A 15,884-nucleotide genomic window follows, 5' to 3' on the forward strand; every position below is an offset into this window, starting at 1 on the left:
CAACGTAAAATTCTTTATCAGAACTGCTACTGACAAAGCTATTGAGGAATTTCATTTTGAAATGTTTGCTTAAAAATCTAAGTTAGATCTTCAGGGCCCAGTTTCAGTAAGATATCTTTGTGATTAACCTTATGCTGCTTAAGAGTGCTTGGGAAAACCCGTAAAGTTACGTGCAGAATCTGTGTGATGAATGTCCGTATTTATTATTGAAATGCAGTTTATGTGTAAAACGAGGTTAAGCCTAGAAATTTACCCTCGCAATGGTGCCTAGTCGATTTGTTTGCAGAGAAACAAACTTTTGCCAGTCAGTTGTCCCAGGGTACATGCTGAAGTGTAGAGTGTAATGGTGTACCGCGGGTGTCCCACAATGCACCTCTGTCTCACTGTACATTTATCTGTTCTCTTGTATCTTTCCTCACGAAAGAATCAGGTAACAAATTCTCCTCACTCCTTGTTGTCAACGCATGCCTCGCCTCCTTTCTGCCCCAAACCCTTTCTGCCCCGCCCCACCAGCAAACCCTATGCCTGCTTGCTGCCTGCATTTTTGATGCTCCAGTTTGCTAAAATATTGCTGTGCTTTGCTCATACTATTTTGCTTTTATCTAGGTTTAGGCCTATTGGAGATAGGTTGCAACATATCCTTGCTTAATATGCCTTCAAATTAATGATTTTGACTTTGATAAGGCATCTCCAAAAAATTATTAAAGTGATACTTTCAATACAATTTGACAGTGTATTGTACAAACTAGTATTTATACTCTTTCAACTCAGTGAATCATTTTAAAATTTACTTGAATGCGTCTTATAGACTCTCATGTCAAAACTATGGGCCAAAGGAAGAAATAAAGATTGGCAGATAAAGTTTTGTGTTTGAATGCATCCTGCTGAAAGATAGATGCATCCTGCTTACGCACATGCGCAACGATAATGGGTCCTCAGAAAAAAACAACATAGGTTTAGGACTCAGGATGCACTGCAGAATGAATCATGATGACTTTATAACACAAACAGTGCTGCCTTGTTTGCATAACATGAAATAAATGCGGTTTAATACATGTGTTGAGGATTTGCTTCATTAGAGTTTTATATTTTGGCATTAAGTTAAACAAAAAAATAGTGCTATTTTTTGTTATTGCAAAAATAATTTGCAGCTTTTCTTGCCTAAGAAAATTAATATGAATGTGTTTACTATAGGATGGTTTTGGGTGTAGAATATATAGAAAGCATGGTTCAAATTACTTTTACTTATATTCATGATTATTCAACTTATGATGAAAAGTCTATGAACATGTTGTCATTAAATTATATTGTTTATGTTATTCATGAATATTTTTCACAAAATGGTATATTTATATTCACCACTAAAAAATATATATATTCACGATCATATACCAACATCCATAATATCATGTTTTCCTAGAGTAACATAAAAACAACAAAGTGTATCAATACATAACTAAATTAGGCACTAAAAACATTGTATTGCTTTACTGATAAAAATTATGCATCAATGAAATTTAATGGAAACAAATGCGCCCGCAACTGCTATCTGCCCCAAACCCCGCAGTGCTTATAAAAGAAACATTCAACCGTTTTCTTTCTTTTGACACAGTATATTATCTTTCTGTTCTTTTTTCTTCCTCCTATATTTTGTTTTTATTTATTTCTTAACTACACCTTAGTTACCATGTGAGTTTCAGTTGATTCATTTTTCCATTTACTTTGTGTCATAGAGGAGTTTTGTTTGCAGGTTTAGAGAGAGGATATTGTGTCGAAGAATGTTAGCAGCCATAACGATGTATCTATTTGTAATCTTTGCAGGGTGGTTTATATATATTAGTAGATATATCCCATGTACAATCATATACTAGTTAGAGCAACAGCAAGTATGTTTCAGTATTGGAGATTATTTATTTAAACTGAAAAAATGTTTTATTAAGAAAAAAGTTGTGTTGGAATTACAATTTTATGTCAAAAAGCATGCAGCTATAATTATTTGCAAGATTTTCTGTCTGAACAAATATAAAAGAATGCTGAAACATACTTAATTTTTCTCAGCCAAATAATTTATTCATGTTTTGAATCAAAGAATTTGGCATTTTGAATCGATGTTTTCCATGTTGTTGTTGTTGCTGTTGTTGTTGTACAAAATGTTGTAATCATCATTTTCATTTTCATATCAAATTTTGTATTTTTCCCCAACACATTCTTTTTTTGTTTTATTCAGAAAAAATGTAAACTTTTCTTTTGATATGATAGAAGATATAAAAACAAAGTTGAAGTTTTAGCAGTTCCAGAAAATCACAAACAAACTGTTTACCTCCCTTTGATCTAAAAAAAGGGTGGTTATCCATTAAGTAACAAGTTGTCTGGTAAATTACAATAGCCAAACCCTACACAATAAGGGAAACAAGTGCTTGATCATACGTAGTAACATTTTTTGAAAATACCTTTTGCAAACAGGCTTGGTATTTTTTTTTAAAGTTTCTGTAATGTTTAAGATATTTTATTTGATGGCTTGGTTATATTTAGGCTGATTTTTCAATTTCTATTTCATCTTTAATTTGGATAACATCTTGTTCTTGTCTGTTGAACTTTGCATGTGCGTGTGTAAGCAAACCTATACACATGCATACATTATCAGAATACTGAATGTATTCTAATTATAGCATATTGTTTTACAAATAGTATACTTGCAGCGGCATTGGTTCTAAAAATAGCATATTGGTATTGTGTGCACTTTTTGCCCTCATATTTTCAGGTGGTCAGTGGGGTTATCACAAACTTGGTTCGTGTCAGGCTGGTTTAAGTTCAGTGATAACGACAGTGAGTCCACGAGAAATTCCGTTGTCTGATAACTATTATATTGCTTGTTGGATTTTTCTGGCTTTCGTAGTTCTGCCCCTTTTTCAAATCATTGTTTTCTATTAGATTTATACTAATCATTAAGATCACTTTTTTAGATTAATCAAGAATATTAGTGTTTCCTTTTTTAACATATGATACCAAACATTTCTTTAAAATTTTTGAATAGAATATTTTCTTTTCCTTAAATGATCTGAACAAGGGGCATAATACATGATGCTTTGTTAATAGCAACATTTTTATTGGCATTTGGTAGCAAAGGCTTTGGATATCTACTAATGATTATGAAGTATAACCCTAATTTGGTGTGATCCATCTGACTTGTTACTAAAAACATTAAATTAATCTTTCTTCGTAATAGAAATCTTATTCTAAGTTTGTTAAATATCTAAAAAGATATTGGGAAAGAAATTTACATAATCATAGGGCCGACATTTATGCACAAGTCTTTGGCTTAAATTAATCAATGAGCTTGGAAAATGTTGTAATCTTAATTAGGAATGGAATAAACAAATCTTACCTGGTTATGCATGGGAATTTTAAGATGGCAAAGTGTGTGCTGTTGATGTTTGAAACCATTTGAAAGTTTCATATACTTATGGATGTGAACTTTGGAATGCCAACTGATTGGCATTCATGACACTGAGCTTGCATTTTGAAGATTGGAGTAATTTAATCAAGGGTGTTAAACTGTCTTTTCATTAAATCAAGTTTATTAAATGGTAGTGTTTAACATTATCAAGAAAATATTGTGATATCAGTATGTTAACATATGGTTTCTGTAATGTAAAAGAAAAGAGATATAAGTGTTATTTCAGTTGACTTTCTAATGTTCAATCCCGGTTTCATACTGTAGGTTGTATTAGTAAATTATTTCAGATAGTTAAGTTTGACATACATAAGTGGTATGTTTTGCCTACCGATAATTAAATAGTTGTCTATATAATCATAAAAAAATATATTGAACAGAAGGAAAAAATATTAAAACAGCAAGATGTCAAGCTTATCTTTCTGGTGCTTTTAGTGCTACAAAGATTGTATCATGTTTATTGTTGCATTTGGTGTCCTGCTCTCAAAATAATCATTATGCTTTCATTGACATCTATCTTTATTAGAATCATATTAGTTGCTTTTTGCTGTGTTCTTGTCTTTTTTTATCTACCTCCAAACCTCGTTATTATTTTCTGTTTCTTTAATTATTTTCTTCTATATTTCTTTATCCTCTTGCCTCCTCCCTTCACATTCAGTCATAAGTCACTGCTGAATATTGCAAAGTGGTAAATTGTTATGATCATCATTGATGGTATATATACATATATATATATATATCTATATATATATAATATTTGGTGAAAACAGACTTCTATTTATGGTATGCATTTTACTAAAACGACATAACAATTTTCATGCCAAAAAACTATTACATAAATATGCAAATATTTTATAATACTGAGTTTTCATACATTTTTATTTCTTATGGTACCCATATGTGTGATATTAATATAAAAGGAATAACTTAGCATTTAAAACGCCTATAATTAATATCAGTCACTTCAGAAATACCCTGTCCTACACAACCTTCAGCGCTTTGATTTTTATCATATTTTTATATGATTATATAATTGAAATTTAATAAACTCCCAGATTCAATGTGGCAGTCCTATGTGAAAATGTGTCATGTAAAAGAAGTACAGAAATTTTGTTGGAATGTCGGAATGGGTTCTGTTGTGGTGAAAGAGTAATGGGCCTTGAAAAGTTGTAGAGGTGTAGGTAGAAATGCTACATTGATCTATTACTTGGCTTCTTTCCTAGAACACAAATCTTAAAATGACTATGGTATGAGAACAATGATGTAAACATTAAATAAATGTTGCAACTTATAGCTTGGTAATAATATAGTTGAATGAAGGGGGAATAAATGAAGTATTTGAAATTGAGTCTCCTTTAAACTAATATATTTTATATATGTAATTTTTTGTTTTTAATTACTCCACTAATTCACTGAATTTGATTCTTTTCAATAAACTGTTTGCTGATAACCCAGAACAACATGCTTCAAAATACATAACGAGTTTGATTTCAGGAAATATTGTTTTTAATCATTTTTTTAAACTAATGATTACAGTGTTCGCTTTATTGATTTTGATCATTTTCATAGCAATATTTTTGTGGCGTGTTTTTTTATTATTAATAAAACTTTGAATCAATATTTTTTAACTAATTGAATTTTCATTTATTACTTTAATTATCATTTATTACTTAAATTATTTTTATACTAAATTAAAACTAGCAGAAAGTTATTTTTATCTAATATCTAACTTATTTTATGAAAGTTTCATTTGTGTTTTAAGTTTAAAAATCATAGTTCTACTCTTTTAATATATAGTTTTCATGACTGTACTTTTATCAATACTTGTTTGAGAATATTTGGGGTGGTATTCAGTATTTATTTTTTAATAACGAAATATAGTATGTTAAAAAAGAAAACAATTAACCTTTTTTTTTATAAATGTTTAAATCAGATAACTCAGTGTTAAAAAGTGTGTTGATTTTTCAATGTTATAATTTTCAAAACTGAAGCCTTATTGAAAACCACTTCATACCCTAAATTTCATTATCATTTGTATTTGTATCATGTCCCTTTATTTTTGATCTCAGAATAATAATCTCCCTTTGTTCTGCACAACCATTTACAGCAAGGGAGGCAACTTCTGATTGGTGCTCCAGGCAGCTGGTACTGGCAAGGTAAGGACACTATACATACTTGAACACTTTATGGGGCAACTCTCGGGATCGGGACCCTCTGCTTGCAAGTAAGGCACTTGACCAGTGTCTGAAATGACTGACCTAGATAACTCCCATATTCTGTCTTGTGTGAGCAGAAGACAGTGACACTTGCATACATGTAGCTTAATTCAAAATATGACACATTTTCTCCATATCTCTTTGGTCCTTATCTACTGTTGCCTAAATACTGCCGAATCTACTAAGTCATTGAAGGATTGCCATATCAAAATTGTGAAGATTCATTTTTATGTTCACTTATTTTGACTATTTGTAATTAGGATTTATCATGAATGAGTCCCCTACACTCTATTTACATGCACTAACATATTTTCTTGATATGGCAGGTCAGCTATTCAACTTCAACTTTGAGGATGGACCAGGGAGATACAAGTCCACACCAGAGGGTCAACAAAATGACGACTACTCTTACATGGGTATGAAACATCACATAACAGTTGCAGATAATCATTGGATAAAAACAAGTTTCTAATTTTAGAGTGTTTCATGATACATGGGTATTCAGTCATCCCTCACTGTAAAAGAAAAACCTGATTCACTTGAAGACAGGTTGTTTTCCAGGTAAAAAATGAGAACATGATGGTACATGATGGCAGTGACTTACTTGCTGGTATATTTTCAGGGTACTCGATGGCAGTTGGACAGTTTGATTCCGATGATATTGAAGGTATAGATTCTAATAACACTATTTTGTTATAATTAAATTTTGAACAGATTAAAACCATTATGTTTTTTTTTTGCTCAAATATTAACATTTTAAAGTTTTAAAGAAACCTTTACTTTATCCCATATCTAAAGACTGAATTAGAAGTATCAACACATACAGCTGGTCTGGTTCATATCTAGTGTAAAGTTAATTGGGCATAAGGTCTTCAAACTTGGTAGATAAGTTGGTTAGTCATGACCAGCCAAAAATCCGATTGACTTTGAAGTCAGCAGGTCAAAGGTCACAGTGACCTTGAACACAAAAAGCTTGTTTGGTTGATAAGTAGAGCATGCTAAGGCCTATGGAGGTTGGTCATGACCTATTCATGTTAATAACTAGAGTTTAATTGGGCCCAAAAATTTGGTATGAAGGTTGGTGATGACATGCAGATGACCTCTATTGAATTTGAGACAGCTGTTCAATGGTCAAGGTCACAATATAAATACGATGATTAATAACTTATTCATTTTTGCCACACATTTTTATCATAAATGCCCTCTTTATTTCATGATCGCCAAACATTTTTCTTTGTTGCTTTTCATATATTATTATTGTCACCAATATGTTATAATTGCCCCCCATATTGCTTTATTGCCCTCAATATTTAAAAGTTGCCATCTGTCATACAATGTTGCCCTCCATAGTTATAGCTATTGCCTTTCTTCCCCTCATTAGACTATGCAGTTGGAGTACCCAGGGGCAGGCAACTCCAGGGCAAAGTTGTGCTGTACAGACAGAATCTGACCATCATTGATATCATCAGGGGAGAGCAGGTACTGGTCATTTATGCATGCAAATAAAATTCCAGAGGACAGCCATCAGAGGTATAGACCAAATTAAATATGCAGGCTCTCCTGCCAAAGGTGGTGTGGCATGCTCCCTCAGAAATTCTCTATTCTTTAATGGCTGTAAAAAAGCTTCTTGGAATATATACTCATGTGAAGCCAAACCTATTTATAGCCTCTCTGTTATTCAGAGCCTTTGTGTCATTGTCATTGTCTTTGTCGTCTGTAATCGCATCTGGCAAAAACATAAACATGAACCAGGAGGAAAAAAAGATAAAATTATTTGTTATTTAGGCAAAAATAATGTAGCAAATCTTTTGATCTGGCTGAAATATTTCTTTTGTTGACTGAAATAATACCCAGTCAATAATTGATATTTGTGAGCACTTCAAAAGTTGTGTTTTAATTTATTCATTTTTTGGCCAGAATATAAGTGAATGGACAGTCAAACACAAAACAACTGATACTTGATTTTATTGTTAGACTCTCTTGTTAATTTGGCTCTGCTCTATTTCAGTTTGGCTCCTACTTCGGATATTCACTAGCTGTAACTGATATTGACAAAGATGGGTTGGTATTTTGCACTTATCATCTTATAAAAGTTATTATATTCTAGACAGAAATAAGTTTAATCAAAACCTTTTTTTCAATTAATATAAAAAAAAATCAGGATTAAATTAACTATGATACTGCCTTATGGTTCATAGTTGAAAATCCTTAAAAAATTAGTGAAATGTAACCTATTTAATACTCTGGTTCCAGACTTGATGATGTGATTGTGGGAGCTCCACTGTTCTCTGACTACAGTACGGACAACACATATGAAACAGGCCGAGTGTATATCTTCTACCAGGATGCCAAGGTATGTTTGGCATACATGCCATATTTTCTGGAGACCATTCAGGGGGATTTGTTCAAAAGGCTGAAAATTCAGGGGGATTTTGGTTGTATTCAGGGGGACTTTTTTAGCAGGTCTAAGTTGGCAAAATTTTAAAGTATTTTTAGACGCAAGTATGAAAAAATGTATTCACATATAGTTTGCTTTGAAAACCTCTTAACTTTTTCATTATACAGAATTATTTTATGTCATGATTTATCATATTTTTATGATACACTGTCATGTCATACTGTAATGCACTTGCAGAACAAAATATGTCATTGGAAAAATATGTTTTCGAGACAATTAAATTAAATTTACCTTCCTCCAAAGTCTTTAAAAAATTGTGCTTAATTCTATCAGCTTTGATGACTTTCAGACAATAAGAGAATAGATAAATATTATTAATTTCTTCCTTCCAAAAGAGTAATATTTCTTTGCCTTTGATAATTACTACAAATTAATTGATCACTTGTTGTAAAAGTTTCCTTTTGGAGAGTTTCACTCACATACTGTGGTTTCACTTTGTCATTATTGCCTGATGTAAAATTTCAAAATTTCAAAATTTCAAAAAAATTAAATTCCGGGGGATTTTTACCTCCCGCCGGGAGACCGGGGGATAGATTGAAATTCCGGGGGATTTTTCCCCCCGCCGGGGGATATGGTATGTATGGTTTGGGTGAAAGATTAATAGTGTGGTCTCCTCGGCTTAACATTGGGTCAAGACTTGACGTCTTAATTAAACTTCCTTTTATTTAGCTGAGTCAATTACAATTCAAAATGCTTGAAACATTATTAAAAGGATAGCTTATAGTATGCTAAAAATGGCAGGTTTTCATGAAGAAGGATAGGCATGTTATGGCTCATGTAATATCGCCATTTATTGGATCTATATTTTCAGCGGTCTTTTACAAAGCGTAACAAGGATGTTTTGGATGGACATGACTCTCAGTCCAGATTTGGTCTGTCAGTTGCAGCCATAGGGGATATCGACTATGACAACTATAACGGTAAATATATATATATATATACATTGGCTCAATGGAAACGTAAAATTACTTTTTTATTTGGAGAAAATCATTCACAATATAGACTTCATAAACTTAGGCCAAATTTATTTTTTTGTTTGTTTAGGGTAACCTTCCCAAAATTTCTAGGTAGGGTAGGTAGGGATTTTTTTTATTGATTTTTTTCAAAATCTGTCGTAAGTTCAGAGTGTTTTCTTGCACATGGCAGTCTTTCCTACAGTACTGTGATTGCCTGACTTTGTTTTATCATATAAACAATAATTCTGATTAAAATCTGCATTTATCCGCCCTTCGTAACGCTCTATTCGCTAACAAATATTTTTTTTGCTCAGAAACGGAAAAAAATAGTTAGGGTCGGCGCATTTTTATAGGTAGGGTCGGGTTACCCGAAACGGACATATTTTTTTTTAGGCCTTATGTACATTTAAGATACATAATATGAAAGTAAATGCAAACATTTAACTGTTATGAAGCATTATCACAAATTGTTGGTACAAAAGTTGTGAAATGCAGTGTGACCTTCATGTAAATAGGTGTAAGAACAACAATAAAATAGCATCTATGTGTGTAACGCATAATATTAGGAAGCAATCTGATTGGTCAGTTCAAATCCTGAGATAGCTGTTTGTGACTAATATGGTGGAAGTCAAGTCAAGTAGTTGTCTATGTTTTTGATACTATTGTTGTTTTGTTAAATCTACTTGGTCAATATCTTATATTAGACATAGCGGTAGGTGCACCATATGGAGGCAAAAACGGCCGAGGAGTCGTCTACATTTACCATGGCAGTATGAAGGGAATCATAACAGATGTACAACAGGTATGATATAGAATATACATGAAGGATAAAAAAGGCCAGATATTACGGCATGGAATGGAATCACTTAATATAAACATGGTTGGTGTAGCCAAAGTAGTATTTTCAACAGCAATTGTGTTTGTTATGATTCCGTATAATGTTTTTAAATCAATATTTCCTTACACGATAGTTTATTTTATCCCTGCTTAAGTTTGTATGGTTATGCTGAATTTTTATACCTGATATACACAAGTCAGTGTCCTTTGTGGAACTCGGTTAGCCTACTGGAGATCAGATCTCAAACTTCTTCTGTTGTCAGAATACTAATCCACTAGGCATTGATGAAAAGAATAACAATTTAAATTCTGCATACAGGCCCTCCATGCGGATGATGTTATACAAGAGGGAGCAGAGACATTTGGTTGGTCACTGGCTGGAGGGATGGACATGGACGAAAACAAGTATCCAGATCTCATGATAGGGGCGTATAACTCTAACAGGGCTGCTTTGGTAAGGTGAGTTATTTCCCTTTCCCGTTTAATTGGTTGATGGCTGGGGGTGTTTTAAAGGAATTTCCGTATCCAGAACATATCATTGAACCATACATCTCGAACAGAGCAGTTTTCATAAGGTGAATTGTTTTTCTCAGATAATCACAGAGGCATGCCAATCAGATACATTTCACAGCTTCAGAGATCTCCATTTCTGTTACAGTACGCTGTGTGCATGTCAGTTACCTGTTGAACATTGCTAGGACTCCTTCTAAGCCTTATATTTTTGGTTGTATCCTGTTGTTGGACATAACACAGTCAAAATACCTTAATATCTATTTCATTGTATATGTGACATACCCAGGGTTCTCAATAAGTTTCGGTTAAACCGTCTCAAATGGTGAAGTAACCAACCAGCTTCTACTTATTCTACTGAAAATTCATTTAGTTTTCCAAATCTGAACCGGCCCTATTGCCATTTGAACCATCCATTTTGGCCGGCAGCCGGTTCTTATTGAGAACACTGGACATACCAATAATCTCATATCAAGTTATGTCATACAATTCATTCATAGTAATAATCATCATACATCTTAGAAGTACCGGTAATAATTCTGTGTCACAAAAATTATCATGTGTATACAAACATATTCTTTATGCAGGAGTCGTCCTGTGGTACGTGTGACCCCGACCATCAGTGTGGACCCTGAGAACATTACATTGAGCTCGGAGAACGAGATCTGCGTCATCAACAACGGGGCCACCAAAGTGCAGTGGTAGGCTCAGCATCTTTTTTGTGGTGTTTATTATTTGTAATAAATTGGTAATACATACCATTAAATCTCTTTCTCTTGATATATATTTATATATTTGAAGTGTCATTTGCTTATTTTAGATTATAAATGAATGGATGGAGCACTGTACACATTATACCATACCATATATATATATATATTAATTTTTTTTGCAAACTTTGAAACTGAATGTAATCCAATGTCTCTTTTTATTATGCTGCAGTCATTTGTTTAGAAATATTGTCGATTGATGTAATAATTTTATCTTGCTTTATTTACAGTATCACAGTGAATGTGTGTATTCTGTTCAATGGTGTGGGTGTGCCCGACCAGATGGATTTCCAGATGAACATCACGTTTGACTCCCTGAAGAATGACTCGAGCCGCATGTACTTCCTGCATTCTGAGACAACACGGGAGGAAAGCAAGGTGGAGCGGGCGTACAAGGGCGTACCCAAGTGTGAACGATTCTTTGGGTACCTTGTGGTGAGTTATTGTGTAATACAGTTGGAGAATGTTTAATTAATGAAATAGGAAAACAGTATTTGATTTTTTTATTGATTATCTTAAGAAAAAGATACCGTAAGGTGGGACTGGCAGACAAGGGCATTCTTGAGTGTGAATGTGTCGTTGGATATATGGTCTTGAGTACGGTAATAGTTTCAAATGTGGAATGAATCTGAATATCATTGTCGCACTCTCACAAATTTATCGTTTTTGCAACTTTTTATTTTTTGCTCTGAATGAGCTGATTTTTGCATAAATATCTGCAACCAGTGATAAAAGACTACTGACAAAAGATCAGATGGCAGATTTTCATATTTCTTTTCTAAAATGAATGGTTTATTGCTAAAAGCATTACTAACAGTTTAGGGAAAATGCATAAAACATCAATTTTTGAACTAAAATTTAAAAATCTTCAATCTAATTTTTTGTCAGCAGTCTTATATGACTGGTTTACATGCATTTTCACATAAATTGGCTTGTTCCAAGACAAAAAAAAGTTGGTACAACCTTCAATCTGTGAGAATCAGCTTTAATTGTTCTATTTGGTTCGGATTAACGTTAACTTAAGTGCTTTATAAAAAAATGCATTTGTGTCAAAACAAGAAACTGCTAAAAACTGCACCAAAAGAAGTAAACAGTAAGTCAGAAAAAATTGTTCGATGGCAATACAAACATTTTGTTGATTTTTTATTTTTTGTAGATCAGGAAACCAGAAATAATATTTTTTTTGTTATGCCTGAAGTATTATTCTACCTCCAGAAAAACATTCGTGACAAGCTGACCCCTATCGTAACAGACTTCAGTTTTGACATCGTTGACAAGGCTGTGCGCAGAAGTCCAAGGGAGGTGCGTCCCATCCTCAACCAGAGGTCACCTACCACCATACATGCTGAGGTAAATAAAGATCTTCAGCTTTTCTTTTTTTAAAGTTAAAGTTATTTAAATGACACTTGGTACACATGTAAGCAATGACATTATGGACATGTGTAGCAGACCCATAACACAATATGGACATATTTAGCAGGCCCATAACTCATTTTCTACTTGTGAAGCAGGCCCATAACTGTCTGTTTCATGAGTTATGAGTGGTGCACCTTGATCAACTGAACAAATAGAGGAGTATTGGCATCTGTATTTGATAATATTGTTTCTCCTATTCTACAGTACTGTTGAAATAGTTGGGTAAAGCATGCTTGGAACATCACTAATATTGATTATAAATGGTTTGAATACAATCCTGTTCTTTATTCTTAATAAAAGTCTCATAATGTTATGTCTGTAGTTTTAATATGAGTAATATCAGGTAAATGTCGGCAAAGCATATACAGGTAAAAAAAACTTTTTATTTTGTTGGCTAAAAGTAGAGGGATAAATTTTGATATAATAAATAATAAGCGGTGAAAACATCAAATGTATAATAATGACAAAAAGAATTACTTTCAGTAAGACTGATATGAAATGTTTCTACTGTTTTTATTCAGGCCAACATCATGAAGAACTGTGGCCAAGACAATGTGTGTATTCCTGACCTCACCATCACCGCCATGCAGTAAGTTTGCTGGGAATTGTTACATGTAGTAGTTTAGGCCACTTTTAAAAAAAATTAAGCTCATCTGTGAGTCAAAGAAAAAAATCCAGCTATTGTCATAGCCTTGTCGTTGCTGGCATTGGTGAAGGCGTTGGCCTGCAATTACTTTGCCATAGCTCTAAAGACTTTTCAAGATATTTGTATGCAACTTGGTTATCGGAGACAATTGGTGCCAGTACAGAAAGGGCCATAACTCTGACTTTAGTAGTTTTTAGAGTTATGCTCCTTTTTCAACTAAACAACAAGAGACAAGGGTTGGTGTTTTCTCCGTGTCTTTTTCCACATTTTTTGCCGAAATAGATTATTTCATTAATCATTACACCACAGTTTGAGCAGCTGTTTACATGAATGTTAAGCATGTTTAATTTGTGCTTATTTTATAAGTACTGGGAGCATTACAATTCAAGGCATACATAATTTTACATAATATGGTGACTTTAAATGATTCTTGTTCTTTTGATTCTCATTCAACTTGGAAATAACATGTTTAACCCCCCAAAAAGGGCCCATAATTAGTTCACCAGCCAATATTTACATTTTTATGTAATAAGCAGTTAGTGTGTGCAGAAAATAAGGACTAAAATGATTAGAACAGTGTATAATTATGCTTCCTGACTTACCTTGTGCAAAATTGTTCTAAAAAATAATAAGATACTAATGAAGAGCAAAACAAAATAATTCCATTTACAATGGTTTATGAATGATATATTTTCTGTCCTCTTGCAGCACGCACGACTCTTACACACTTGGCGAGGAGAAGGAGCTTGACATTCTTGTGTTTGTAACAAACAAAGGAGAAGATGCGTTTGAGTCCATCCTCAATATCACTGTACCCGAGGGCGTGGAGTTCAGGAAAATCAAGGACAAGAAATATGTAAGTGGAAAAGGAATGAAAGTGGGATGAAAACATAAAGGCTTTAAATTGCATTAAATAAAATAAAAAAACAGAAACTTTTTTGCTTTAAATGATAAAATTTGCTTTGGTGTTCGTATAATAAAATAAATCAAAATAAATTTGAATGTTAGAGATGCTCTTAAAAATAAGCGCCTAAATTGCTTAAAAATGTACATGTTTGTCTTGAGGCTTTGTAAGGTGGCTTTGTAAAAATAGGTGTATACATGTAGTTTAGATTTTATTAAACACGTGTAACTGAGCGAAATATCAACATAATGTTAGACGCAAGACATATTTTTCTTAATCCCATTTATTTATTGCTATATTGTTCCTACCTTATATTGCAGGAGATTCCAATCTTCTGTAATGTGTTCAACAAATCATTCATATCCTGTGATCTTGGTAATCCACTGCCTGCAAAGTCACGGGTAAGTTTATACAAGTTTAAGAGATCTTTTTCTCTTTTGCTTTTTGAAATATCGCTTGGTATATTTGGGAATGTGAGAATATATCAAACTGATGAAGCAAAGCATTGCACCATAACTATAAAATGACTTGATGATGAGTCAATATCGGTATAAATCACACCTCCAACATGAATGACGCATCGCCATTGGTCCAGGACTGGTTAGGTGGTGACCCCATATGTTTGAATATTGGGTTACTAAATTTATATCGTACCAAAATGGCGCCTATTTTCCAATTCTTATCAATATTCCGATGAATAATTGAAACATTGGAACACGTTAATAGGTTGTCGACGTTATATATACATTACGGGGTTAGTATGGGATTGGATATGGGATATACAGGCTTTGCTCTAACCAATATGGTTTCCTATGCCCCTCATATCTGACACCTACTAACTACCTAACTTATGATATTATGCACATGTTCAGAAGGTATCATCATTCCAGCTATAACTTAGCTCCTTTGTAACCTTTTTCAGACCACATGTATAACTGTCAGATTGTGTATATATTCAGACAAACTTCACCCTTGTTGCCTTACCCAAGAACATCACTGGGAATGAGCCGGAGATGGTGTTCAGGATTGCGGTCAACAGGTATTGTATACCATCTCAAATGTTGTTCAGGGTTAGTGTACTGACGGGGAAACTTAAGAATGTGTTTCTGGTAGGGATGGAAACCGGATACCAAATCGGTATCCGGAGAATCGTATCAAGTATTCGAATACTATCCGGATACTCGTATCAAATTGTTTTCATACTAAGTAAATTTCCTATTATATGTCACCCACCTTCTGATATTTGACATAATTGTCCACTTAATTTATAATTCGTCATATGGCAATTTCACTTTTTCATTCACTCTTTCTCAGTCTTGATAATATATAATGTTATAATCAAAGCTAAACAACTCATTTTACGTCATAAAACTCATGATGAATACCACATAAACACCTCGCGAATTTGATAGTCACTTCGGCCGAGGTGGTTGCTTGGTTACTGCCACGTGCTTTCGAGTTTGTTATTTATCAGCAGGTTTCATGTTAAATGACGCTTTGATTATTTGATAGTCGATTTCATTTGTTTGATTTAATGCAATACCTACAATTTCTGCGGTGTTTTGTAATGAAGGATATAATTGCGGAAAAGATAAAAAGTTGAAGTCAATGTCGTGATACAGGAATGACGATTAATAATTTAAAACACAATTACAAGATGCAAAATGATGGAAATTTGATTGAAAAGTGAAAAGATAAACAAATTTGTTTTTGTATT

General features: G+C 33.2%; 1 protein-coding gene across 2 annotated transcripts in view; it reads left to right on the forward strand.

The window, feature by feature from the left end:
- Positions 1–15,884, forward strand: part of LOC128246720 (integrin alpha-8-like) — a 61,013-nt gene that overhangs the window by 35,695 nt on the left and 9,434 nt on the right. Inside the window, exons 5-21 of one of the 2 annotated variants that reach the window (XM_052965102.1) lie at positions 2,762–2,826; positions 5,562–5,610; positions 5,997–6,086; positions 6,293–6,337; positions 7,052–7,149; positions 7,679–7,731; positions 7,924–8,023; positions 8,940–9,048; positions 9,789–9,886; positions 10,241–10,380; positions 11,019–11,132; positions 11,432–11,636; positions 12,417–12,551; positions 13,139–13,206; positions 13,972–14,119; positions 14,488–14,568; positions 15,127–15,206. In XM_052965102.1, coding sequence (XP_052821062.1) covers positions 2,762–2,826; positions 5,562–5,610; positions 5,997–6,086; positions 6,293–6,337; positions 7,052–7,149; positions 7,679–7,731; positions 7,924–8,023; positions 8,940–9,048; positions 9,789–9,886; positions 10,241–10,380; positions 11,019–11,132; positions 11,432–11,636; positions 12,417–12,551; positions 13,139–13,206; positions 13,972–14,119; positions 14,488–14,568; positions 15,127–15,206 — 1,678 coding nt within the window. The remainder of the gene's footprint in view (positions 1–2,761; positions 2,827–5,561; positions 5,611–5,996; positions 6,087–6,292; positions 6,338–7,051; positions 7,150–7,678; positions 7,732–7,923; positions 8,024–8,939; positions 9,049–9,788; positions 9,887–10,240; positions 10,381–11,018; positions 11,133–11,431; positions 11,637–12,416; positions 12,552–13,138; positions 13,207–13,971; positions 14,120–14,487; positions 14,569–15,126; positions 15,207–15,884) is intronic. The other variant, XM_052965101.1, reaches the window with a different exon arrangement.

The sequence above is a fragment of the Mya arenaria genome, chromosome 9, assembly GCF_026914265.1.
Source record: "Mya arenaria isolate MELC-2E11 chromosome 9, ASM2691426v1".
Classification (NCBI taxonomy): domain Eukaryota; kingdom Metazoa; phylum Mollusca; class Bivalvia; order Myida; family Myidae; genus Mya; species Mya arenaria.